This window comes from Myotis lucifugus, unplaced genomic scaffold (genome assembly GCF_000147115.1).
Source record: "Myotis lucifugus unplaced genomic scaffold, Myoluc2.0 scaffold_12, whole genome shotgun sequence".
NCBI classification, from domain to species: Eukaryota; Metazoa; Chordata; class Mammalia; order Chiroptera; family Vespertilionidae; genus Myotis; species Myotis lucifugus.
Genome location: NW_005871060.1, coordinates 6,119,444 through 6,147,149, shown reverse-complemented (window position 1 = coordinate 6,147,149; position 27,706 = coordinate 6,119,444). Strand labels below are relative to the sequence as shown.

The window sequence follows — 27,706 nt, the reverse complement described above, 5'->3', positions numbered from 1 at the left end:
CTCTTGAGAGGCAATCATTTTTTAACACTTAACTTTTTTTAAATATTTACCTCTGTATCTCTAAATAAATAACATTTGCAGTACGTGCCCTTGATTTTTCACATTTAGATCCTGTCTTCTGACTTTTCACAAGAGAATAATGAGACTTTTATGCTTTTAAGCTTACCACCATTACTCTTACAGCTACTTTCTATACCCCTCCAACATTGCTCTGTCATAATTTTTATTAGATCAGTATTCATTATTGTGACTATGAAAACACTGTTCTAAGTTGAGCCATGTGGTATACTATGGTTACTTTTCTTGGAAACGTCTCTCCCACCTCCATCAGAGTTAATAATTGACTTTTTTTTTTACTAGTTTCTACATTTTTATTACACATTCATGCCTACTCCCATTTTTTCTGAATCTCCCCTCAATATTATTGAAGACATCAGATAGTCTGTCAGTTTCATCTTCTTGCAAATCGCTTTTCCAGAACCATCTGTCCTGCTTTAATCTGTAGTAGGTGCTCTTCAGCCAGCTCCCCAGCTGTTATTTCACCTCTCCCCTCAAATCATCCTGGATGCCTTTCCACCTCTGTAAGATAGAGCCTCTGTTTTCTAAGTTTCGTGTCATCTTTTTCTCAAATAGCAGCTTCCTGAGAAAGGATGCAGGGGAATTATTTTTGGTTTTGAGGTTGTTGTTTTTCTTTGTTTGTTTTTCAGAAATCCCATGAGTGAAAATTTCTTTGACTGTGCTGGATGTGTTCTTTCCTCTTCACTAGGGAAAGTGATGCCTTAGGCTGACAATCTTTTCAGGTACCAGGGCTCGGTACCATCCCATCATGTCATCTAATGGTGGCTTTGTTTTATGCTTTTAAGCTTACCACCGTTACTCTTACTCTTACAGTAGAAAGGGGACACATGAGAAACCAGGGTCATCAGGAAGGAGGCACAGGTCCACCACCTTCATTATCTCACAGAAAAATGTGCTTAGGAGGTTCTCACCCCCCACCCGCCCGCCCCAGTCCTAAAGTACAAACGTGAATGCGGTCTTATCAGCGAAGAAACATACAGGCTGCTTGTGATCTTGTCTCTTTGAGTGCTTGTTGGATGTTTATAGGAGTGTTTGAGAATAGTAGCTGTTTAGCCCCAGAGAACTTTGGAGCCAGTGAAGTTACAGGCCCTCCTACCAGAGGGAGGAAGCTACCAGTGTTATGGGAAGTTGAGCTTGGGGGCAGCATCTCTGGGGACATGGTTAGTGAAGGGGGTCTTAGCTAGGTCCTTCTTCAGGCAGCTAGAGTCATATTGGGAAATCTTGCAGTTTGCATTATATATGTATCCTCCTTTTAGTAGGTATCAGATTCTCAGTTGAAAATAATTTTTCCCCCCCAGAATTTAAAAATCACTTCATCATATTCTACATTTCTATACTGCTATTGGGAAATCTGAGGCTTCCTAGATACATGATTATTTTTCTGTGCCCTATTTTTTTTTCTTTAGAAACATTTAGGGTCCTCTTTTGGGCTTTCCTGTAATAAAATTTTATTATAACATGTCTTTGAGTAGACCTATATTTATCCATTATGCTGATTACTCATCGGACTCTTATTAATAAATCTGGGAATGCATATCCTTTAATTTTGGGAAAGTTTCATGAATTGTTTGTATAATAATATCCTTCCCTCTATTTTCCCTTTCTAATCAGGTATATCCCTAAGACACACTCTCTTCCTCTCTCTCTCTCTCTCTCTCTCTCTCTCTCTCTCTCTCTCTCTCATTTTCTTTTTTTTTAAATCTATTTTTATTGATTTCAGAGAGGAAGGGAGAGGGAGTGATAGAAACATCAATGATGAAAGAGAATCATTGATCAGCTGCTTCCTGCAGTCCCCACACTGAGGGACAAGCTGGCAACCCTGGCATGTGCCCTGACCTAGAATTGAATCGTGACCTCCTGGTTCATAGGTAGATGCTCAACCATTGAGCCATGCCTGCCAGGCTGTCTCTCATTTTCTTATCTTCATCTCTGACTTTGTTTTTTTTACTCTGCTTGCTAAGAGAGCTCTTGATTTTTACAGTCTATCCCTTCCTTGGAGGTTTTTATGTGTGACATTGTAATTTAAATTATAAGAGTTTTTTCTTTTTTATTGTGTTTTTTTTTAAATAGATTTTCTTCACGTAGCTATCTGAGGTTTTGTTTTTCTTTTCAGTTTTTATAGTCTGTTTCTTTAAGGTTGGCTTTTTTGTTAATTTTTCTGTCTGTCTTTTATGTTGGAATACGTCCTCACATATCTCATCCTTGGCCATCTGTTCCTGTATAAGAATGGATTGAAAGCTGCTGGGTGGCTTTGTGTTTGTGGGTGGAGCTTGCAACTCTGGACATTAGCCCAGGGTGATCTTGCTGGGCCATTTTGTTGGCCATCTTTCCCTGGCTAAACAGAGTCCCCAGAGAAGAATATCCAGTCTTACCTAAACCATATATGTCTGACTCTGAACATGTTGGAAGCCAAGTAGGGGAAAGGTATGAGGGCCCTCAGCATTCAGTACTTGAGTTTTAGTACTTTGTCTCCATGAGCCCGTAGCTGTGCCTGGTGTGGTATCATCATCCCCCCTGCCCAATCCAAACACTGCTCTTACTCTTTGCATTGAGTAAACCTACAGTCTAGTGCTCACTTTGTAATGGGGATCTGGGATCCAGGTGCTTTTTTTTTTGTTAACTTGTTTACTCATTCTCAGTGACAGTCTATAGAATGACATTTTTTTTTAATTAAATGTATTGGGTGACACTGGTCAAAAGGGTCATATAGTTTGCAAGTGTACATTTCTAGGATACATGATCTGTATATTGCATTGTGTGCCTAGCTGCTCTTAAAAGTATTTTCCCAATCCTTCAGTGTACAGTTTCACACTACCTCTGCTTTCAGAGGTACCTAGTGCCACCAGTTCCTTAGCCTCTTGGTTCTTGTAGTTTCATTGTGTGTTTTTTTGCATTTACTTTAAGATGTAGAATTTACTAAGTCAATTACCACTAACTTCTGTTGTATTTTAGTATCCAAGCTGTTGCTGTCATCTTTCCTATTCTCTTTGTCCTTATGGGTTTATGATTTTACAAAGTACTTCCACAACCATTTTAGTTGTGTGTCTTAGTCTGCTCAAGCTGCCATAACAAAATGCTATAGACCAGTGGCTTAAACAATAGAAACAATTTTTTTTTACAGTTCTGGAGGCTGAAAGTCTAAGATCACAGCTTCAGCATGATTGGTTTCTGGTGAGATCTCTCTTCCTGGCTTGCAGATGGCACATTCTCAATGTAGTCTTACCAGGAGGAGAGAAGAGAGAGCTCTGGCCTCTCTTTTTTTTAAGGGCATTAATCCCATCATGAGGGCCCCACCCTCATGGCCTCACCTAAGCCTAATTGCCTTCCAAAGGCTCCATCATCCAATACCGATACATTAGGAGTTAGGGCTTCAACATACGAAGTCTGGGAGGGACACATTTCAGGCCACAGGAAGGGCTTTCAGGAAAGAGCAGAGACAAATCTTTGTGCTCAACCCTGGAGCCCATTATGAAGTTTTTGGAGCAATAGCCATTAAATATTTTTAGACTGAGGACAAAATCCCTTATTCAGAAGCATTACATTTTATGAATTGACATATGGATTTTAAAGTGAGACAGTTTTAGTTATATTTTCAGTCCTTGAAGGAAGTCCAAGGAAAGATAGTAAGGTAATTTAAGGTACCTTTCCTGCCCCTATCTTCTCCCTTCTCTTCTCCAAGTTGGATTGCACCTTTTGTTATCTTTCCTAATTTTAGTTATTCCTGTAGAAATAAGAAGCTGGTCTTAAATATAAGATTTGTGTGTGTTTTATACCTATTTAGCTATTTTGAATAAGGGAATATCTCTGTCACAAATTGACTCCTGTCATTGCATTTTATTTCTTGAACAATATTTACTCCTAGATTAGAAAAAAAAATTTCCCAAAACTTTATTTTCTTCCTTCTCTGTTGCTGTCTTTGTAAATACCTAATCAGCATGTTTGTAAAAAAAACCTTTTTCTAACAGGAAATTACATAGTACATAGAGTCCCCTGTGCCCTTTGTCCTTCTCCACTGATGACATCTTATTTCCCAGCTATTTTTAAGATATATTTTTTCATATTATGTACTTCCATGTAATTTTTAGGTTTAAACTTTTGAAATTTACTAACTTTAGAAACTAGCAAGATTCAATTAAATTTGTGTAAATTTTACCTACATAAGAAAAGCCTTTCTTAATCACCCTATTTCAAATAGATATTTTCTAATCTATCCCACACCAGTTAGTATACTTGTATTTGTAGTCACTTTAAATACTTCCTTTAGAGCTTTGTCATCATTTAAAGCATCTTGTTTATTTACTTCTTTAATTTTATTGTCTGTTGTATTCACTCCTGTGTCACCTAGAACAGCAATTTTCAACCTTTTTTATCTTATGGAACACAAACTAATTATTAAAATTCGTTGGCACACCAAAAAATTTATTGCAATTTTTGCCAATCTGACAAATAATAAAGTATAATTTTTATATATCAATATCAATATACAAAATTATACTGAACATTGGAAGTTTCTTTTGGTCAGTGTTGTTATCAGGAATAGTTTCATGGAGAGTTTTTTATCTTTTGTACAGAAACAATTCTATACTTTCAAGATCTAAGTACATCCTGAATCATCTTACTCTTTTTTACCCCATCTGTATTTTCTGATTGATTGATTAATTTTTATTGTGGTAAAAATCACATAACTATATCTGCCCTCTTAACAAATGTTTAAGTGTACAGTTCCCTATAAAGCCCAGTGTTGTACAGTAGATCTCCAGAACTTTTTCATCATGCATAACTGTAACTTTACACCATCGATCAGCAACTCCTCATTTCCTTTTCTTCCCAGCTCTTGACAGTCACCATTCTGCTTTCTGCTTCTATGAATTTGACTACTTTCGATACCTCACATAACCTTTTATTTTACAGGAAATTATCATTGACAGTAATTGTTATGGTTAATATGCATATAATTTTTCTCCAAAAAAATCAGGTTGAAATGAGCCCTCTATTATTTTTATGAAAAATAGCTATATTTGTTTGTCATATTATTTTTCCAGAACTCCTCCGAATTTGGTGTGCAATACTGGTTATTTTGTTTGTTACCTACCCAGTACTTGCATATCAAGTCTTTTTATCAGATCTTTTCTGACATGGATTATAAATATCTCAGTAGGAACCCTGCTTATCTGCAATTCTGTTGTTTAAATCGATCAGAGTTAATAAGGGTGGAAAAGTTTTGGCAATATCAATATACAAAACGTATACATGGACTGATTTGTAATACAAGGAACCTTCACAGCTCTAGTTCTCTGTCTCCCTTAATTCTCTCTTTATTGTTGACTCTCTGTGGCTTTTGTTAAAAAATATGTAGTGACTCTCAATTAATTAGAGAAAATACATAACTTTGTGTCTGTATTGTTTACAAGCTATAGCCTAAGATATTTTCTTCACCTTGTGTAGTTAAGTTTAGACATGCAGTCTGCTTAATTCTAAGGGAACAATAATCAGTTTTCACCATTAAAGCAGAAAATTCCCACCTGTGAAAAAATAGCTTTAGTTTATGATTAATGACTTTGGTGCATGTGAGGTGCCACTGTTAAACCCAGTGGTGCAATCCGAAATGGGCAGCAGCCAAGTGGTGGAGAAACCCAGTGATGCCTACTACAGTTGGCGTCTCGTGCAGCATCTTGTGGAACTAGTGTAATGTAGTGAATCCCCAATTAGACAACCCAGCCTTTTTTTTTAAACAGAAAATCATTGTGCCCCGCTGTCCTCCATGGATTTCAAAGCCACAACACCTTCAGGTAATTTTATTCCCAAGGTGTGATTATGTTATCATCAAATGAAAAGAAGCATGGAAGTCATGAATTCTAATACTGTTTTTCTGACTAACTTATAGAAGGTTTTTTTAGGGGGTCAGGAGACAGATGGGAAGGGTTGTTGAGGGTTTGGTTTCTTCTTTACTGGAGTAAGTGTAACAATACTATTGACATGTCTCACATTGTCAATCTGAAGCATAAGTTTGAAAATGGCTACACTTTAAATGGACTGCAAAAAAAAGGACTTTGCAAAGGAAAAATTGTTGTATTGCATTTATTATTAACAAGTTTTGTGTTCTGATTGTTCTGAATGCTAATTGAATTCACTTATATTCTCTCAATATAGACTAGGAAATTAAATTTATTTTACAATTGTCTACATTCTATTCATTATTTAATCTAATAATGAATCCCACTAACTCCACTTCTGTATTTTTGAATCTAACTGTATGTATTGGAATGCAGTGTGAAAGCTAAAGCTTGAATCAAATGATTGGCACCTTGCAATATGAGATAATGTTTTTTTCATTAACTCTTACAACCTTGGGTTAAACCATCATTTAAATTTGTATTTGTTACTTATAAGTGAAATTAAAAGATTCCAGCGCAATATTTTTTTGAATAGGAGTGTTTTTCTTTCAAAAGTTTTAAAGGTGTTTTGAGTGGCAGCACTAAAAAGAGTAGGTGAAAATAAATGTTTCCAAATACTTTTGTTACATATAGACTTCTTTGTCTGTATAAGCATATAATTCAAAGCCAGATAATATAATTTTACATTATTCCTGATGTAACTTAAGTCTTCTTCACTTTATCAAAAAGAACACTTCAGTTGGTAAAGTTGTTAAAGGGATATTATTAATAATTACACTGTCTTGATCCTTTTCAAGGTTTTTTCCCCACAGGTATTATCTTATTTAATCAGATTAGCAATCTATCAAACTGTTGTAATGCTTAATAACAAATAAAGCATTGTGGGGGATTTTTATTTCATTATTTGTCTTTTCTTATTTTGAAGAATAGCTTAGTGTTCATTGTCAACCAAAACAGAAGAAAGCGTACACTCCTATAAATGCGGTTGATCAAATATAATTTTTTCAAGCCAAGAGTACATTTTTGGTGGTTTTTATTGGTTTGTTTGTTTTTAATGTTTTTATTTATTTTAGAGGGAGAGGAAAGGAGAGAGATAGAAACATGGATGAGAAATAACAATTGGCTGCCTCCTGCATGCCCCCTACTGGGGATTGAGCCCATGACCTAGGCATGTACCCTGACCAGGAATTGAACAGGTGACCTCTTGGTTCATGGCTCCATGTTCAATGACTTAGCCACACCAGCTGGGCCATTTTTGGTGTTTTGGTTCTCAAAATAAGCATTAGCATTCATTGTTTATATTTGACAACTTATTGAATAGCAGTAAAAATACATATTTGTCCAGTTTTCTCTTAACATTAATAGTGGGTGGAATTCAGATTCACTCAGAGTGGTCATATTTATAGGTTTCTAGCTTCTGTATCAGAAAGATAACTTTGCCTCTTAAATTGAGTTCTTCAAAATCTCCTTTTACCCACTCCTTGAGAAGCATAAGTGGTACTGATCAGTTCATTTACTAATGAATGTTTTTTATGAAATAGAATTTCATTACAGTCTATAACTGTGAAATAATTACTTGAAGATTCCAGGTAGTTTTTTAAGAAATGTTAAGTTACAAAATTGGAAATACACAATTTAAAACCAAAGTTGCCTAATTGTGAAGAAGCTTAGGAAATGAAAGCATGGCATGTCAGCCTTTAACTGAGAATTTTAGCTAACTGGGAAGGAGTTGTCTTCCTTCCATGAGCATTTAATTCCTATCAAGGAACGAGGACTCCTCGTGTAATGTAGCAAATGGCTGGGTCCATTGTAAGCTTGCAGGAAAAATTTGCAGGTCACCTTTTACCATTGACCTCAAACCATGATTGTTAATGAAGGTTTTTCAGTGGTATTATTTTGTTTTCTCCCTCTCTAATGAACCTTCACAATTTAATCACCCTTAAACATTGCTTTCTCTATCTTACTCCCCTTTTCAAAACTTGCAGGAAATTCTGTTACTCCTAGTAAATCCAAACCTCTTAATTTTCATCAGAAGTTGAGCTCATTGTGTCCTTCTTTAATCAACCTTGGTTGGTTTATTCACCCATTTAACAGATACTTATTGAGCCCCCATTTTGTGCAGTCACGTGCTTCACACTGAGGGCCCCCAGTGAACAAGGTAGGCAAGGAGATTGCTCACCTTCTGTTTATTCTCTAGAACGGGGTGAGAGGCTGTAAATCAGTGAACATTTGAATATAATAACTTCACTTTTGAGATACTAAATCAGGGGTCCTCAAACTACAGCCCGGGGGCCACATGCAAATACAAATATTGTATTTGTTCCCGTTTTGTTTTTTTACTTCAAAATAAGATATGTGCAGTGTGCATAGGAATTTGTTCATAGTTTTTTTTAAACTATAGTCTGGCCCTCCAGCGATCTGAGGGACAATGAACTGGCTCCCTGTTTAAAAAGTTTGAGGACCCCTGTATTAAATAATAATAACCCAGTCATCTGTTGGCTTCCCTCTTTTCCAGGTTGTGTTTTTTGTTTTGTTTTGTTTGTTTTTTTATCACTGTCTTTTGTCTCTTACAGGCTAGACAGTCTGGACTTGAATGTAAGTTCTGTCACTGACTAGCTATGTGACTCTAGGCAAGTTAACTTAATCTCTCCATTTCTTAATTTCTGTTATAAGGGGTATAATGATAGAAAGTAGCTCATATAGTTCTTATAACAATTAAATGAGTTAAATCTACGAGTCGTTAACATTCATCTTGTTTATCCATATGAAAATTGACAAACTTTCTATTGATGAAATTAAGTATATGGTTAGGGATTTATCCATTTCCTCTTATCTCTAAAAATATAATGAGCTAAATTAACTTTCAAAGATTCTTGCAACATCACAGTTCTGTGAATGATTCTCCCCCTGTTTTCTCTCTTCCTACTGTCAGCTGCTCAAGTCACCACTTAAGTGTATCATGAAGGCAACCTCCTAATTTGTTCCTCCACTGGTCTCTGCCTTCCCAGTTTGTCATATACATTATTAGTAAGTTAAAAGTCTTAGGGTAATCCTTTCAGCACCTCCTTTGTTCAAGAAACTGCATTTGCTCCCTCTTGCCCAAAGAGTCAAATACAGTCCTTAGCTTACCTTCCATCATAAATAGGCATCAGTTTCCTATCACTGCATTGACTTTCTTCTAATCTAATTCTCAAAGTATGCTCTTCTAGAATGTAACCCAGTATTATTACAGTTCTTTGTCTTGATCAGTACGTTATGCTCTTTCCTCTAGCTACACTTTTATTTCTGCTCCTAATTGCTCGGTTTCATTCCCACTGGCCCCCACTTCCTAGACAAATCTATACAGGTTTCCCTGTTATCCAAAAGTAGAACTTGCCTATGAAAGCTTTTATAAACTGAAACGGCATAATTTGAAGAAATACGTAACTTTAATTTATATGGAAAAATTTTGGTCATTCCCAGGTTCCAAAAATAACCTTTCAGATCATACCAAATCACACATAAAACCTAAAATAACACTAACATACAGTTAAAGCAGGAATGATAATGATAAATATACACCATGCTTTGTACACCCATCAGTCCCTTCAAGTAGCAGAATTTCGATTTTATTCGTTACTGGATACTCCCTAAAAGAGACCACTTTACTACTAGCAAAACCAAGATTCTAGCTTCCAAGATTCTTTCTGCATGTTAAATAGTATGAATATTGGCTGCATGAAGTTCAACACACTTACAATGTATTTTCTTCCTCGTGATCGAAATGCTTAATTGTGTCCAGTTTTATGCTAAACTTAACATCCTTACGAGCTCTCTTAGGCTTTTCGGATACCATAACACATCTTGCTAATGAATGCACAAAATAAATCGAGGTAAAGTACAGATGCTCACAGACATAGATCAAAGCTGTGGGGTTGGATGCTGGGATGTAGTTCCCGGGGAGGGAGCTAGCAGGGTCACGCTCACTGCGCCTGGTGCACTGCCTCTAGAACAGCTCCCCGCGAAACAAGTGCTGAATTTTCACTTTTCACCTTTTTTTTTGTTAAAGTAAAAATCATTTTCTGATTTCTTTTGGTTAGCAAAAACAGGGACTGATATAGGTCTTTCATCAAAAAGTGAAGCAGCCCAGTGTGAACTTTGAAAAGTAGAGAACACCTATACTTGCTTTCCAGGCAGGTTTAGTTCGTACTTTACCTCTTCCACGGCTCATTTTGACTATTTTGTGACATACCTTCCCCTAAAATATGTAGGTTGAGTTTTACATTTCCGAAGGATAGGATGATATACTATGTGTGCCATGAAAACATTGCTCTTTACTGTGTTTACATAGAGCATGTAATAGTGCTGATACAAAGTGTGTGCTTAGTAAATGATCATTTCTTTGCAGATTTTAAGGAAGAACCTCTTTATATGTGATTCCTCTCCTCCCCCCACCTAATAGTTTGCCTTTTCCTTTGCTTTTATAGAGGCTGCAAGTCGGGCCATTGTCCAGTTCCTAGAAATCAATCAGAGTGAAGAAGCTAGTAGAGGCTGGATGCTTCTGACAACAATTAACTTGTTAGCATCCTCTGGTCAGGTGAGTTCTTTGTTTTCATCTTTGATACCTCAACCTCTTTTTTTTTAATCCTCTTGGGATTTTGTAAAATGAAACTTATTGTCATATATGAATAAGCTTTTATGATGATCATGATATTCTTCTAATTCAGTGGTTCTCAACCGTCTGACCCTTTAAATACAGTTCCTCATGTTGTGACCAACCATAAAATTATTTTCGTTGCTACTTCATAACTAATGTTGCTACTGTTATGAATCTTAATGTAAATATCTGATATTGCAGGATGGTCTTAGGCGACCCCTGTGAAAGGGTCATTTGACCGCCAAAGGGGTCTCGACCCACAGGTTGAGAACCACTGTTCTAATTCGTTTTATACATTATTTCATGCTTCTGACAACATCCAGATGAGGAGGTTGATGTTTTAGGCATTTTACACATGAGGAAATACCTAACTTGGAATAGTGGTTTTCATCTTTGTGATGTCAGCACACATAGAACATCATACGGTTTCCACAGCACACTGGGCAGGGAGAACCACCTGTGGCTGGAGGTGACTAGCCCAGGAGCTCTGACTTCATCAGACCAGTCCAGGAATTCTTTTACCGACATTAGGGAAGCTCTGGCTTAGAGGAATCATCTAAGGTTCAGCTAAGGGCACTTAGCTAATAAATAAGTGACCTGGAAAATACTTTTACATTTTTCTAATTTTTAAGGAAAATATGAAAATACTACCATTTCTGAAAATATATATTCCCTTACCACTTGATTTATTCTGGAGATCGGTTTTTCCCCTCTAAGTCAACTGTATCAACATCTGTCATGATATATGTTGTCTCTGCTCATTTGTACCTGATTTTAGGCCTGTGATATTTTGGGGATGAAGTAAATTTATTCAACCTTCTACAGTCCAGAGTATAGTTACCTATCAAAGTTAGTATCAACTCTGAGAATGGCTATTGTCTTCATTACGTTGGGCTTTTAAACACCTCACATTACTTAATAACACAAATGATGCTAGTTCTTAGTAACCATACCCTGAAACTAGTCACTAGCTCAGAGTGAGTAGCACTTGGACATTTTCCCCCTTGGAATGGATTGTTTCCTTCTTTTGCTTGCTGGTGTGTGTGTGTGTGTGTGTGTGTGTGTGTGTGCGCGCGCGTTTTTCTCTTTTTCAATCAGAAAAAGGACCAGACTAACTTGTCCTGGTTTACCTGGTATTTTCTGAGTTTTAGCATAGAAGCCTCGCATCCCAAGAAACCCCTCAATGGAGATGTTTATTCCCCCTAAGTAACTTTCAGATAGCCCTAAAGTGGACTCCTGTTTCCATGTATCTGGGACCATACCAGATGACTTACAAAATACCAGTTTTATTGGCTGTTGATGGTAGTTACAAATGCCTCTACATTACTGTGCTGAAGCTTGGTTTGGTTTAGAGTAAAATGTAAAATAATAATTTTATTTGGCATATTTCTGTTTTATTCATATTTTCTATTGATGCTGTAGTTTTCTTTCTCAGTTGTGACAGAGACTATGTCCTACCTAATACCTAACACATAGTAGAAAACAATTAAATATGATTAACTGAAACATGCACAAGTTGATAAATTGTCTTAAAAGTATAAGAAAAGAATCAGGAGAGAAAACTGGTCACTTTTTAAAAATTGCAGAAGTTGCCAATTATCAGTTTGGATACCAAGTTGTACTTTTAATCTGTCAGTTATAATATGAAAATGAAAAATCATATCTTTTTGCTTAACAGAAAGAGAAAGCTACCAATAGTCCAACTGGGAAAAGAGAAAAGAGACATTTCAAAAGCATTTGTGTTGTATTTTAGACTTTTTTGTTTGTGTGCCATTTTCTGTTGGCAGCAGTGAAATGCAGAGATGACTAAAACATGGTTCTGAATCAATATGTAGGTGACAGATGAAGTGGATGAAGCTAATGCTATAAAATGCAGTAGTGGATGTATGCAGTGCTATGAAAATAGAATTATGAGCCTTGTACATTTTATAGGTGAGGATAGGAGGAAAGGAGAAATTAATGACAGTTTCAGACACAAAAAAGTATTTAAACTGAACATTAGATGTATGGAGATATGAGACATCTGAAGTGTAAAGTGTAGGTAGGAAAAGCAAGGGGGGTTTGATTATTAGAGGTAGGAAATGGTACTGGATCTGTAAAAACAGCCAGATCTTGCCTCCCCCATCATCTTGCTGCTGCATTAGTTCAGTCCCATCTCATAGGGTTTTCTGTATCTGTTTCCTAATAATTAGCCTGGCCTTCCTGCTCTGTAATCTAACTTAGGATCTACATTGCCACCCACTAATTCTCTGAAATCTGGTTCTATTACTTATTTATTTGTAACACTTCATTGAGTCCCCAGTGCCAACAAAATAAAAATCAAACTGGAATGGGAGACTGTGCATAAGTCATTGAGCATATACAGTGTGGACCACTTAACCTGAGGCAGGGTATGTAAGTGATGGGCCACAATCCCTTCACTTGTAAGGTAAGGATCATAAAGTAATGGAATCTACCTCATCGGGATAATGTGAGGAGTAGGTGAGATAATAATTTAAAGTGCTCAGCCTTGTGCCTGTGCTATAATAAACACTTATTAAAAATTAGACATTATTATTGTGGCTTTTCAGGATTCAGGTTCCTGAAACATATTGTATGTACTGTGTGGCCTAATCTTTGTATCTTCAAGTGATCTTTCCCCTCAGATTTTAATTCCTACACTTTTTATTCCATTCCTGGCAGTGTTGATGCGTCCCTTTTATATTAGCCAGTATGTCCTCCCACTGTGACACTTATGAGGTTAAATCAATTACTGATGAGCCTGCTTCTGCTGGTAGACTAGGGTCTCCTGAAGGACAGGGACACGTGTCCAGCTCCCAGCACACTGCCTGACATACCCTGGGCATTCAGTAAATGCTCACCTCTGGCATGGTTAACCTTTTTATTAAAAACTGCACCATGGAAAATTTTTGGTAATTATTATAGCATACTTCTTTAAAATACTGAAATGTTTACCATGAGAAGGTCTGGAATTTCTTTCCCTAGAAATCCTTGAAAATAATACAGAGATTATATTTTGTGTGATGGCTATATTCTTCAAATGTTCTTCCAGCCCCCAAAATCTACAATAACAATAACATTACAGTGATAGTAAAGCAACTACTAATATATAATTTAGTTCTTAATATGTCCATGCATTTGGTTTTTTTTGTTTGTTTGTTTGTTTTTAATATATTTTATTGATTTTTCACAGAGAGGAAGGGAGAGGGATAGAGAGTTAGAAACATTGATGAGAGAGAAACATCGATCAGCTGCCTTCTGCACACCCCCTACTGGGGATGTGCCTGCAACCAAGGTACATGCCCTTGACCGGAATCGAACCCGGGACCCTTCAGTCCGCAGGCCGACGCTCTATCCACTGAGCCAAACTGGTCAGGCTGCATTTGTTACCTTACATAATCTATTAATCCTAAGAAGTATGTACCATTATACCCATTTTATAGGAGATAAAAGCGAGGTCCAGCAAAATTAGTTTGCCAGATTCATATTTAATTTCCTTTTTCTAAATACCAGAGCTTATATTATTTGAAACATGCTACCTCTTAATAAATAAATAGCAAACTTACTTGATACTTTAATCATAACAAATAAACACATCTCAATATTTGACTAGAGCAAATTTGTCCAAATGGGTAATAAGTATTTGTCAGCACACATTTATTTTTAATTTTTTCAGGCACTTAAAATCTTATTTTTATATATAATTTCCTGCGTGAAAATTTGGAGTTAATGATTTAGCTTCTGGCTTAATGATTTAGCTTCTGGCTTAAAATTTGTAACCTCACTTAGCTGTACCAATTGCAATTATGTCTGTCTTCTTACTTATTTACCTATTCATTTATTGATTGATTTGTTTTCCAGAAAACTGTGGACTGCATGACAACGATGTCAGTGCCTTCCACCCTGGTTAAATGTTTGTATCTGTTTTTTGACCTTCCACATGTGCCTGAGGCAGTTGGAGGTGCACAGAACGAGCTACCTCTAGCAGAACGTCGTGGACTACTCCAGAAAGTTTTTGTACAGGTATGGAAGGGGCTGTTTGGCTGTTTAAAGTGAGACAGGTGCATTCCTTCAATTAATGTGTTTCCTGTTCCATTTTATGTAGTATTTCATGTTGTTTATTATTTTTATCTCATGTAACTGTCACATTTGCTGGATCTGTATACTTCTTTTGAGAAATATGTGAGGTATTAACAAGTTTGTTTCTTGGACAGAGTCAACTATTAAGGTTACCTTTGTTCTAGCAATAACATCTGTGAAATGAACTAAGCAAGGAAAACTTTTGTTGGTAATCATTAAGTTTGTCATAATATTTCTTATAATGTCAAGAGATTTTCTTTTGTTGTTGTCTATATACAGGAAGTCCCTATATATCTAACTATAAATATTTAAATTATAAAAAATGTTTATTTTAGTGGCTGCTGCTACCTCCTCTGCTCCTTGCCTGCAAATTCATTCTTTCCCACCATGGCCACCATTCCTTTAATAGCATTAGTGGTTAAGAAAGGTTTAAAAAGACCTTTGCTACCTAGCCTGGAAATATTGTCATTTTGATAGCCTTTCTTGGGAGAAAATTTTCAAAGCAAGCAAACTACAAACATTTAAAGTATAGTGTGCCCAGAGGACCTAATATAGAATTAAAAAACATATTGACACAAAAAGACAAATACTGTATAGTTCCACTTATGTGAATCTAAAGTGAGTCAAACTCAGAAAATAAAATGATGATTGACAGGGGTTGTGGGTGGGGAAAAAGAGTTGTTTTCAATTGGTATAGAGCAGCCATGGGCAAACTATGGCCCGCGGGCTTCCGGCCTGTTTGAAATGAATAAAACTAAAAAAAAAAAAAAAAGACTGTACCCTTTTATGTAATGATGTTTACTTTGAATTTATATTAGTTCACACAAACACTCCATCCATGCTTTTGTTCCGGCCCTCCGGTCCAGTTTAAGAACCCATTGTAGCCCTTGAGTCAAAAAGTTTGCCCACCCCTGGTATAGAGTTTCAGTTTTGCAAGATGACAGTGTTCTAGAGATGTGTTGTGTAACAGCGTACTTAGAGTAAACACCACTGTACTCTATACTTTAAAATGATTAAGTTGATAAATTGTATGTTATGTGTTTTCACCTCAATAAAAACCCCCACTCCTGCTTGTATCCAGTTCTCTGAAATTATATCACCTAAGATATAGATTTTTCATTTCTAAAATGAAGATAATGATACCTACCTAAAGGGTTTTTGTGAAAATTAAGTTAAATACACAAAGCTACAGTTCTCCCTTAGGACATAGTAGATATGAAATGAAAGTACCTGTGATTGCACTGTTGTCACCACCACGCAGTAGGACAGTGGATCTGCAGTAGGTAAGGTAGAGCTGGGTCCAGATGGCAATTGCACCCCATGTAACTGGGGTGTTTACTGCAGGAATGACTGTACTCTGTAGAGCTGCTAGCCATGAAAGGACAGGAGTGGGAGGGTAAGGCGGTTTTAAAAAAGAAAAGACAGGATAATAAAATACTAATTCTGCAAATATTTATTGGACACTTGATTTATTAGATACTTTTGTGCTAGTGATGAACTTAAATCCCTTACCTCATAATTTGCAAGATAACCCATGACTTCAGAATTTTTGTTTTCCTCCCAAATGGCAGTGAGAACAAGTGGCAGAATAGGATTAGAACTCAGGTTAATGTGACTCCTGAATTAGAATGGATGAGAAAAGCAGTGGAAGTAAATGAAGGAGTAAACCTCATGGGAATTAAAGCTGTTTTTAGACAGTGTTGATTAGATTAGTTGCCCTGTTTCAATAAAGCCCTTCTAAAGACGGAATTAATGCTTTAGGCAATAAATGGAAGTAGAATTGTATATATATATTTTTTAATCCTCACCTGAGGATATTTTCCCGTTGATTTTTTTAGGGAGAGTGGAAGAGAGATGGAAAAATAGAGAGAAACATTGATGTGAGAGAAACACATCGATTGGTTGCCTCCTGAATGAACCCCAGCCAGGGCTCAGGCTTGGGGAGGAGCCTGCAACCGAGGTACGTGCCCTTGACCGCAAGGGAATCAAATCCGGGACCCTTTGGTCCACAGGTCGACGCTCTATCCGCTGAGCCAAACCAGCTAGGGCAGAATTGTGTGTGTGTGTGTGTGTGTGTGTGTGTGTGTGTATACAGATATATCTAGATAGATAGATAGATAGATAGATAGATAGATAGATAGATAGATAGATAGATAGATAGATATAGATGGATATATATATATATATATATATATATATATATATATATATATATATAAAATTTATTGTCTAAAGTTTTACATATGTCTCCTTTTTCCTCAATTGACCCCCCCTCAGAATTGTATATTTTTAATAGTAAATAAGTATAGCAAAAATTTCTAAAACTTAAATTTTTTTCTAGTCCTGAAAAGAGTGGGTGCTTTCAACCAAATGCAAGATTCATTTTGGCATATTGGGATCATTGAATGTGAAGGCCTGAAGGGACTTAAGAGAGCATTTAAATGAAACTCCCCATTTACTGAAAGATGGTATCCCAGTTGTGATCCTCAGCAGGATGGGGCAGTGGTTAGACCAGGCTCTTCCACCTCATCTCTCTCCCCCACCCCTTGCTCCTTCAGTGCACCAGGTAACTTCCCTTTCTTAGTTTCTCATCCCAGGCTGGACATGGTTTTCATCCTTTTGTCTAGAAGATCTAACTTATCGCATGTTTTCAGAACACATAGTGTTTTTGATAGATTAAATTCCTAAGTTTATATTATGTGACAGAGAGTTTCCTGGGCCCTTAGCAGTTGGTATTGCTCCATGTAGGCATTTGGTTTTTGTGGGGGTTTTTTGTTTGTTTGTTTGTTTGATTTGTTTTGTTCTGCTTTTTCATTTGTGTTGATGGAGCCAATTATTGCTCTGCCACCCGCAAATAGAAGTGGTAGTGTAGGGCCGAGAGGGAGGAGACATAGGCCTTAGTTTTCTAGTTTGTAAAAAGAAGGGATTATATTAGATATTTGTAAGAATACTTTTGCCCTTAAAGATTAAAACCTATTATCTTAAGAGTCAATAACTTCAAGAAATAAATCCATTTTACTTCTGAGAATACAGAATTGATCTGGAAATAAGTATTTTATTTTTGGATTTGCTCTTATGTTTCAAATTAGAGAAATGATGTTCATCCCTCTCACACAGGATAATGTAAGAACCCAAGAAAAGTAAAATCAACATACACTCTTTTTTTTTAATATATTTTATTGATTTTTTACAGAGATGAAGGGAGAGAGATAGAGAGTTAGAAACATCGATCAGCTGCCTCCTGCACATCTCCTACTGGGGATGTGCCCGCAACCCAGGTACATGCCCTTGACCGGAATCGAACCTGGGACCTTTCAGTCCGCAGGCCGATGCTCTATCCACTGAGCCAAACCGGTTTCGGCAACATACACTCTTCTGAGCATATGTCTTTTTGCTGCAATTAACTATCTTTTTTTCCCAGGTGGCTTTATGTTGCATTTGATACATATGGGAAAATATATACATATTACACATATTAATGGGCATTTAGTATTCAACAATATCTCCATGCATTATTTTGTGTGGGGGGGTGCCTATATTACTTATTTTATATTTTGTTTTTTTGTCTAAATTCCTAATCCTTTTTTATCTTCCTGATATTTGGCATCTGTGATTTAGAAAGCTCTTGTATTTAATTAGATTTATGCATTGAAGGAAATAGGAAAAGCAAGACTTACCTTTCTCAGACAGATCATGACATTTCAAATACTTTTTTCAAACTTTCAATTACAGTTTACTTCCATACTATTTTGTTTTAGTTTCGGGTATACGGCATAGTGGTTAGACAATTATATACTTACAGAGTGTCCTCTACCCCCAATATTTTCAGTACCCACCTGGCACCATATATATTTATCACAGTATTAGTGATTATATTCCCTATGCTGTACCAAATACTTTTTTCTATGTAGCAGTTTCTTCACAGATAATGAAATACTCAGAGTTCATGAAGCACTTTCAATAGAATGAAATTATTTCATAACTTATACTTATTTTATTAACATTATATATATTTGAAAATATTTAGATGAGAAAATTTCCCACAGAGTAGGAAAGTTAACTGTTCCTGCCACTGAATTGAGATTAGAAGAACAGAATCCTTTGAGGGTGGAAACCATAGCTAAATTCCCCAAGTAGAAGGCTTTTGATGCTGTAAACACCAGTGTACTATATATTTTGCAATTCATAATTAAAAAATACTCATTCCAGAATTTAAGAAGTTTTTTGAATCTTCCTTGAAAGCTAGGCTTAAGAAGATTTTTGGCTACTAGACATATTTAAAAATTACTTATGAATTAAGATGATTTTATTATTCTAATATCCCCTTTTACCTATATAGAAATTAGAACATTTTGAAAATACTTTTACTTTGTTTTACTGTTTTTACTTTCTCATCTTTCTAAAACTGTTCTTTTTAGAGAAGAAAATTGCATTTCACCTATGATAAACTAAGAATTCAAGAACTAAACTAGAAAACTAAAATGTTGACTTTGAATGTTACTGTTGATTTATGCCGCTTAGGTCAAGGTATACAGAAATACATGATGAAAAGAAAATAGCAAACATAGAACATTTTTAATAAGTTGATAAAAGTAGGGCTGGATAACTATCTTACAATAACACCCTTCTAAATTATAGTTGTTTTTTGTTAATGCTGTCTAAGTTAGAGCACTCATCATTGTGGCTTTAATGGTATTGCTCATACTAACCCTGAACTTTCAGAGTTTTTAATGGTCAGATCTAGTCCTTTTCTGGGTCCTCCCTTTCCCCAACCATTCATTTATATACACATTTGTTTTGTTTTGTTTAGATCTTAGTGAAACTCTGCAGTTTTGTTTCCCCGGCGGAGGAGCTGGCTCAGAAAGATGATCTCCAGCTTTTATTCAGTGCAATAACCTCTTGGTGCCCGCCCTATAACCTGCCTTGGAGGAAGAGTGCTGGAGAAGTCCTTATGACCATATCCCGTCACGGTCTTAGTGTCAATGTAGTGAAGTATATCCATGGTGAATATCTCTTTATTCATTCTAGGTGCTCTACATTTCTTTCACTTTTCTCTTCTTCATATGATGACAGATTTATTTTTAATCTCTCAATTTCCCAAAGATTCTTCTTTAAATTAAAAATTATATTTGCCAGCCGCAGGCCAGGTAGCTCAGTTGATTGGAGCATCCTCTGGATATGCCCTGGTTGCAGGTTTGATTCCCGAGTCAGGGCACGTGCAGGAATCGACCAATGAATGCATAAATAAGTGGAATGAACAGGTCTATGTTTCTCTCTCTCTCTCTCTCTCTCTCTCTCTCTCTCTCTTTCCCTCCCTCCTTCCCTCTTTCTCTCTCTCTAAATCAATCAATAATTAAAAATGAAATTTGCCAAGAGAAAAATATTTATTTTTCTGTTTGTAAAGCATTTCAAATATAAGAAATTTTCATCCAAATGATAGATATGTACAAGAGTTAAAATAATGTTATTTTTGTGTAAATATTCAATTATAAGTTCTGTGTCATAACCTATCCCCTCCCTTTTACTGAATAAATAAAAAGTTTTTTTTGAGATGCTACAGTTAAAAATCTTAAGATATTTCATAGGTAGGCAGATATTAATCTGTTTTATTCGGCATAAATAAGATTAAGTGGATTCTTTATCAACACAAAAGAGAAATTGTCAATTCTGTTTCTTGCCTCTGTTCACATGTTAAATCTTTTAGCCTTTGTTATGTGAAACTGGGTTTCTTTAGACAAATAAATTTCATTAAAGATAAGAGATGAAATTACTCCAATCACCAGTCAGTAATGGGGTATAACTGTGTTTTAAATTAGTAATATATAGTACAAACATAACTTTAAAATTTTGTTTCCTGAAGTAGTTCTGTATCTCATTGGACTCTAGATTGACTCTAATTTGAGCTTTAAAGTAATTATTAGATTTGTCTTCTTAAACTTAAAAGACAGTTTTTTAATTTTTTCTATCCTTTTACTGTATTAATATAAAAGATCAAAAATATCATTTGGCAGCAGGCAGTCATTTTGTTTGATGATAAAACATCCAAACAAGGATTTAAAAACTATATTAAATGTCAACTACTTTTCAATACTTCCTTTATTACTCTTTGTTTTCTCCTTACCGGTAGAATTTTCCCAATGAATTTAAGTCTTATATTTACTTTTAGAATGTATAATGTTTATCTTACAGTATTTTATAGATACATTTAAATTTAATGTTTCATTAAACACTAACTCCGAAACAAGAAAGTTTTCTTAAGCAATTGCCATAAATAATGCATGTTTATTATTTATTTATTCTTACAGAAAAAGAATGTTTATCTACATGTGTTCAGAATATGCAGCAATCAGATGACCTGTCTCCCCTAGAAATTGTTGAAATGTTTGCTGGGCTTTCTTGTTTCCTCAAAGATTCCAGTGATGTTTCCCAAACTCTTTTGGATGATTTTCGGATATGGCAAGGATATATTTTCCTTTGTGACCTCTTGCTTAGGTAAAAACCCCCAATTCAAGAATATATTTTAAATGTCTACTCAATCTTTTTCATCAAAGGAAACAATAGAGTTCACTAGAGGCCCAGTGCATGGATTTGTGCACCTGTGGGGTCCCTCGGCCTGGTCTGCGCTTTCTCGCAATCCGGGACCACTTGGGGATGTCGGAGAGCCAGTTTTGGCCCAATCCCCATAGGCTAGGCCAAGGGACCCCAACAGTGCACAAATCTGTGCACCAGGCATCTAGTATGCATATAAGATCATTGGTTCATCTCTTTCTGCCCTCCCCCTTCCCTCAAAGATTCATCTGTCCCATGTTATGATGCCTGTGGTTTCCGCTCCTGCATTGAGCGTCTGCCCCCTGGTTGTCAGTGCGTGTCATAGCTACCAGTTAGCCAGTTGGCCAGTCGCTTAGGCATATATATATATATATATATATATATATATATATATATATATATATATATAGATGGTTAGGAAAAAAGGAATCAGTCACTTACTTAATGTATACTTTATCTACTCTTGGCTTTAATCACTTATTTTTATTCCTCTTCTGCGAATAGCGTACATAAAGTGAACTTAGAATTAAATTGGCAAATGTAGGCTACAAGCATGGTAGAATCAGTAGTTAGATGTGAAGAATAAATCTTTAGTATATGAAGAAGTAAAACTTAGATGAAATAATTAGAATCTTCCTAAAGTATAAACTATTCTTGCTTAATTATGTTTTTGGTTTTCCTTATTTAGTAATTCAGCATTGTTATTAATGTAGCTAAAAACAAGAATAATTAGATTGAGTGAGACCTTACAAATGTATAAAACAAATTAGGTAATCTAAAATGTTTCACTAGCCTCCTTTTCCATACCAAATGTTCCATGCATATATGGAAAGTGACTGGTTACAAATTTACTAGGAAAAAGATATTCATGCCTCACTAGTTGTGCCCTGGGTCATCAGTTATTTTTGAGTCATTTGATCTATTGTAAATAAGCACTATTTTTAAACATTTTATTTCCAAGATACTATTACTTAATACTAGGCAACCCCGAAGAATATAATTTTGCATATGTATCATAATTTACAAACGAGGACATCTGAAAATTGATGAAATAACTACAGTGGGGCCTTGACTTACGAGTGTCCCGACTAACGAGTTTTTCGAGATACGAGCCTTCTCTCGGCCGATTTTTTGCTTTGAGTTGCGAGCTAAAATTTGGGTTACGAGCCAGCTTCAGATACCCCACCACTAGTTGGCACAGCTAACGTCACAGTGAACGCCACAACATCAGCCCAGCATCACATGTCTCACTTGTTCACTTTTTGATTTGACATACGAGTAATTCGAGCTCCGTCACGGAACGAATTAAACTCGTAAGTCAAGGCCCCATTGTATTTCATATTACGAGGAGGTTATTAATTGGTGCAAACCTTTGAGAACACAGGTTAACCAGATATTATCAAAAGCCTCAGAATAGTCATTACTTTGACACAATAATGTCTCTTAAGATTGTATCCTAAAGATATAATCTTAAGTTTAGATGACATTTTATGTATGTTAGTGCTCTTATACTCTGAGTTTCACTAGCTGTCCCACTTCCCTCTCCCCAAATCAGTGGTTGGTTCTCCACGACCATTAAAAGCATATGTATGGAGAGTTTATACTACATAGAGAAACCTGTATAACACTAGCAAATGGGGGGGGAAAGGTTATAAAATTCTGCATATGGTATGAAAATAACTTATTAAAACAAAACTTTCACATTGAAAAAGACAAGTTTAAAAAATATATCAGAATATTAACATGTCTTCTAGTTGTGAGGGTAAGCATACTTTTTCTTTTTTTTTCTACTTTTGTGCATCCTCCAACTTTATTTTAATGGGAGTAATTAGTTTCATTGGGGGGTTCCCCGATAAATCTTATTCTTTAAAAACTACATTTTGCACCTCATTTTGTAATCTCAATAAAGCCACAATCAAAAGATGATTCTACAATCACTCCAATGTTCCTCTAAAGGAATTAAGATTGTTTTAAAAAATTGTTAGCCTCTCAGAACTTTATTTAAATGTCCTCTAATAGAGTACCTGAATTAATTAATGAAATACAGATGAAGTGTTAGAATCCTCCCCAAGAAATTCATTTTTTAAAAATTGTTAGCAGAAAAAATATTTTAGGAAAGAAATAGTTAATAAGGGTTTTGCTTGTAAACAGTGAAACTTTATTACCTTAGAGCAGTGGTTCTCAACCTTCTGGCCCTTTAAATACAGTTCCTCATGTTGTGACCCAACCATAAAATTATTTTCATTGCTACTTCATAACTGTAATATTGCTACTGTTATGAATCGTAATGTAAATATCTGATATGCAGGATGGTCTTAGGCGACCCCTGTGAAAGGGTCGTTCGACCACCAAAGGGGTCGAGACCCATAGATTGAGAACCACTGCCTTAGAGCTTTAGGGAATTTAAGAGATATTTAATCTAATTATTTTATAGACACTTTATACCAAAGATCAATGATTTACCTAAAATAGCACTGCTAGTGGCAAAATCAGCACTGATATCAATCAGGTCTTCAAACTGTTGTGTATTTTTTTCAAATACACCATAATGTCTGAAAATTTATAGATTCTAAAAAATGTGTTTTTATATGGGAAAAATGCAAGAAGATACTTCTTGGAGCATTTGATATGTTTATTTACTGCATATAAATATTGAACATTTCTGTATTAAATTTGAGAATATAACTAGAAAAAAATATTTGCTAAATCCTACTCTTCCTAGATTGGAACAAGCAAAAGAGACAGAATCCAAAGATGCCTTGAAAGATCTGGTTAATCTGATAACTTCCCTAACAACATACGGTGTCAGTGAACTAAAACCAGCTGGTATTACCACAGGGGCACCCTTCTTATTGCCTGGATTTGCAGTGCCTCAGCCTGCAGGCAAAGGTGAGTTTCTTGTCCCCCCATCTCCCATTTGCAGTCAGAAATCGAGAAAGAATGAAGCAGCCTGACTTTGGTTGCTCTTTATTTGTTACTTATATAAAGGTAATCTACTCTTTTAAAGTTTGTGCTCTTTATGATATAATTTGTTGAGTGAAAGTCTTTACATATTAAATACTGAAATATAATAAAATAAAAACAGTGAAATTTATATTTTAGTATTTCATTTTAGCATACAAACAGTTTAATAACCCAAATATGCCTCTTTTGATGTTGGCACTTCACACATTTCCACTTTATATGGCTGGACCATGACTTATATTCTCCAATCTCTGTGCTTTTCTCTATGTATATATATTTTACTTAAAACTCAGCAAACCTAAGTACAAAGAAGTTACATAATTTCTTTTGTAACAGAAAATAAATTTTATAGTTCAGATTTCCTGACTTTGACTCCTCATCTAGTGATCTTTTACTAAAAAAATTTACTGTATAGTTAATAACATTTAGTTACATAAGAATACAAGCTAGTTTTAAATACCATGTGATTTTCACTTAGTTGGAATTCAGAAGAACAAAATAAGTGAATAGAACAGAAACAGATTCATAGATATGGAGAACAAACTGATAGTTGCCAGATTGGAGGGGTGTTGGGAGATTGGATGGAAAAGTTGAAGGGATTAAGGAATACAAATTAGTAGTAAGAAAGTAGTCACAGTTCTTCAGGGAATATAGTCAATAATCCTATATAATAAAAGGCTAATATGCAAATAGACCAAACGGCAAACGACCAGTTGCTATGACGTGCACTGACCACCAGAGGACAGATGCTCAATGCAGGAGCTGCCCCCTGGTGGTCAGTGCGCTCCCACAGGGGGAGTGCCACTCAGCCAGAAGCCGGACTCACGGCTCCCGCCTCCACGGCAGCGCCAAGAAGCAGTGAGCTGAGCAGTAAGGAGCGAGGAAGGATCGGGCCTAAGTCGGCAAGCGGACATCCTCTGAGGGGTCCCAGTCACAGGCTGGGCTGAGGGGACCGTCTATCCCCCCTCCCCCAGTGCACGAATGTCGTGCACTGAGCCTCTAGTACTGTGATAACTATGTATGGTGCCAAATGGGTAGTAGAATAATCAGGGGGATCACTTAATAAATTATATAAATGTCTAACCACTATGCTGTATACCTGAAACTAATCTACACTAATAAAAGACAAAGATGCTAATTGACCATACCTTTGCTATGCCTAAGCCATGCCCACCAGCCAATCAGAGCGACTATATGCAAATTAACCCAACCAAGATGGCGGCCAGCAGCCACGGAGTTGGAGCAAGCAGGAGGCTTGGTTGCCCCTGCGATGGAGGAAGCCAAGCTTCCCGCCTGCCTGGCCGGCTGTGGCCTCTGCAAAAGGCAACAGTTTCAATTATAGAAGCTAAATAAGTCCCAGATACCTGCTTTCAGACAGCCTCCACTGGGAGCTTGGGTGGCTGGGGGCTGTGGCCAGCCTGCAAACAGCCATCAGCCCCTCACCCAGGCAGGCCAGACACCCCAGCGGGGACCCCCACCCTGAAGGGGCTGTGGCCAGCCTGCAAACAGCCATCAGCCCCTCACCCAGGCTGGCCAGGCACCCCAGCGGGGACCCCTACCCTGAAGGGGCTGTGGCCAGCCTGCAAACAGCCATCAGCCCCTCACCCAGGCTGGCCAGGCACCCCAGCGGGGACCCCCACCATGAAGGGGCTGTGGCCAGCCTGCAAACAGCCATCAGCCCCTCACCCAGACTGTCCAGGCATCCTAGCAGGACCCCCCAACCTGAAGGGGCTGTGGCCAGCCTTCAAACATCCATCAGCCCCTCACCCAGGCTGGCCAGGCACCCCAGCAGGACCCCCACCCTGATCCGGGACACCCTTCAGCGCAAACTAGCTGGCCCCCACCCATGAACCAGGCCTCTCTCCTATATAATAAAAGGGTAATATGCAAATTGATCCTAACAGCAGAACGACTGGGAATCACTGGTCACTATGACACACACTCCATGCAGGAGCTGCCCCCTGGTGGTCAGTGTGCTCCCACAGGGGGAGCTCTGCTCAGCCACAAACCAGGCTGCCGGCTGCCAGTTCAGCGGTGGTGGTGGGAGCCTCTCCGCCTCCTCAGCAGCACTAAGGATGCCCTACTGCAGCTAGGCCTGCTCCCTGCTGGTAAGTGGATATCCCCTGAGGGCTCTGACTGCCAGCTTAGGCCCAATCCCCTGGGGAGCGGGCCTGAGCCAGCAGGTGGTCATTCCTCGAGGAGTCCCAGACTGGGAGAGGGCACAAGCCGAGCTTTTTGTGCACCGGGCCTCTAGTATAAAATAACAATGAATATCAACTGTAATTGAATATCAACTGAAAAAATAAAAGGGTGCTTTTGCTTATTTATTTTAAGTACATAATAACCATTCTGAACATTCTGAAGTAATGTGAAGCTGGGGGCTTCTAATGGTTTCTTTCACATGATTGTCACTTGGTAAATATGCAATACTTTTATGTAGAATTTAATTAGCCAAAAAATAGCAGCATGTCTGTTTATTTAAATTTCACAGAACATTATCTATGTATTATGTGACATAGTAGTCAGTTATAAGTTTTTAAGTCAATGAGAATAAATGAATTTATTAGGAAATCCTAAATGTGATTTACTGTAGAAAATTATACTGAAAAGGCATGGCTTAGATTACTGAGTTGTCAAACTTACTGTGATAAGATGTACCCTCAGTGTATAGATTGTATAGAGCTTTTTAACTTAGTCTGTGCAGCCCGGCCTGTGTTGCTCAGGGATTGAGCATCCATCCATCCATGAACCAAGACATCACCATCAGGGCACATTCCCAGGTTTCAGGCTTGATCCCCAGTAGGGAGCATGCAGGAGACTGCCAATGGATGATTCTCTCTCATCATTGATGTTTCTTTCTCTCTCCCTCTCCCTTCCTCTCTAAAAATCAGTAAAAATAAATAAGTTTGTACAATAAGTAGAAATTCAGGCATATTTTCTGAGCAGTTTAAAGCTTCATTTTATTCAATATTTGAAAAATAGGGGTCTCAAAATACTTCTAATTTATCGATTCTAGCTTGAGTACTCTATAGTTAACTCTTTCTCTTAGTTAATTTAAAAATAGCTCAGCAATCTACATACTTCCTATTTTAGACTTTTGTTCTTTCATTTGGTTAATCAGTATGATCATGACACTGGTATAATAGCTAGTTACAATAGTATAATTTTGTAATGAGAGGATTAATGCAGCAAAATTAACCTTCCCCATTTGTCTGCCTGGTGTTGTCTTATCCATAACAGGGATAATAAATATAAAACCCAGCACTTCCAGGGATTTCCATGAGAATTCAGTGACATGTTTCTGAATGCAAGGTTAACTAGGAAGGATGTTAACCTAAGAGTCAGAATTCAGGTGTCCATGAATGACCTAACCTTTCTAAATATCAGGAAAAAAATGATACAATCTTCTGTAAAATAAATAGATCAAGTTAGGTAATTTTGATTTTCATTTATAATTCAAAATTACCTATTTCTTATAGCCTACTTTACAGCGTTATGGTATGGA

General features: G+C 36.8%; 1 protein-coding gene across 12 annotated transcripts in view; it reads left to right on the top strand.

Annotated features, from left to right (window-relative positions):
• Nucleotides 1-27,706, top strand: part of WDFY3 (WD repeat and FYVE domain containing 3) — a 246,985-nt gene that overhangs the window by 81,468 nt on the left and 137,811 nt on the right. For 10 of the 12 annotated variants that reach the window (XR_002828161.1, XM_023750385.1, XM_023750389.1 and 7 more), the window contains 5 exons: nucleotides 10,439-10,548; nucleotides 14,470-14,631; nucleotides 19,499-19,691; nucleotides 20,994-21,180; nucleotides 23,960-24,126. Coding sequence is in view for 11 of the 12 variants with exons in the window: in XM_023750385.1 (XP_023606153.1) it covers nucleotides 10,439-10,548; nucleotides 14,470-14,631; nucleotides 19,499-19,691; nucleotides 20,994-21,180; nucleotides 23,960-24,126 (819 nt within the window). In the remaining variant the exon portion in view is untranslated. Of the gene's footprint in view, nucleotides 1-10,438; nucleotides 10,549-14,469; nucleotides 14,632-17,134; nucleotides 17,255-19,498; nucleotides 19,692-20,993; nucleotides 21,181-23,959; nucleotides 24,127-27,706 lie in introns of those variants that run through there. The other 2 variants (XM_023750390.1, XM_023750391.1) reach the window with 2 other exon arrangements.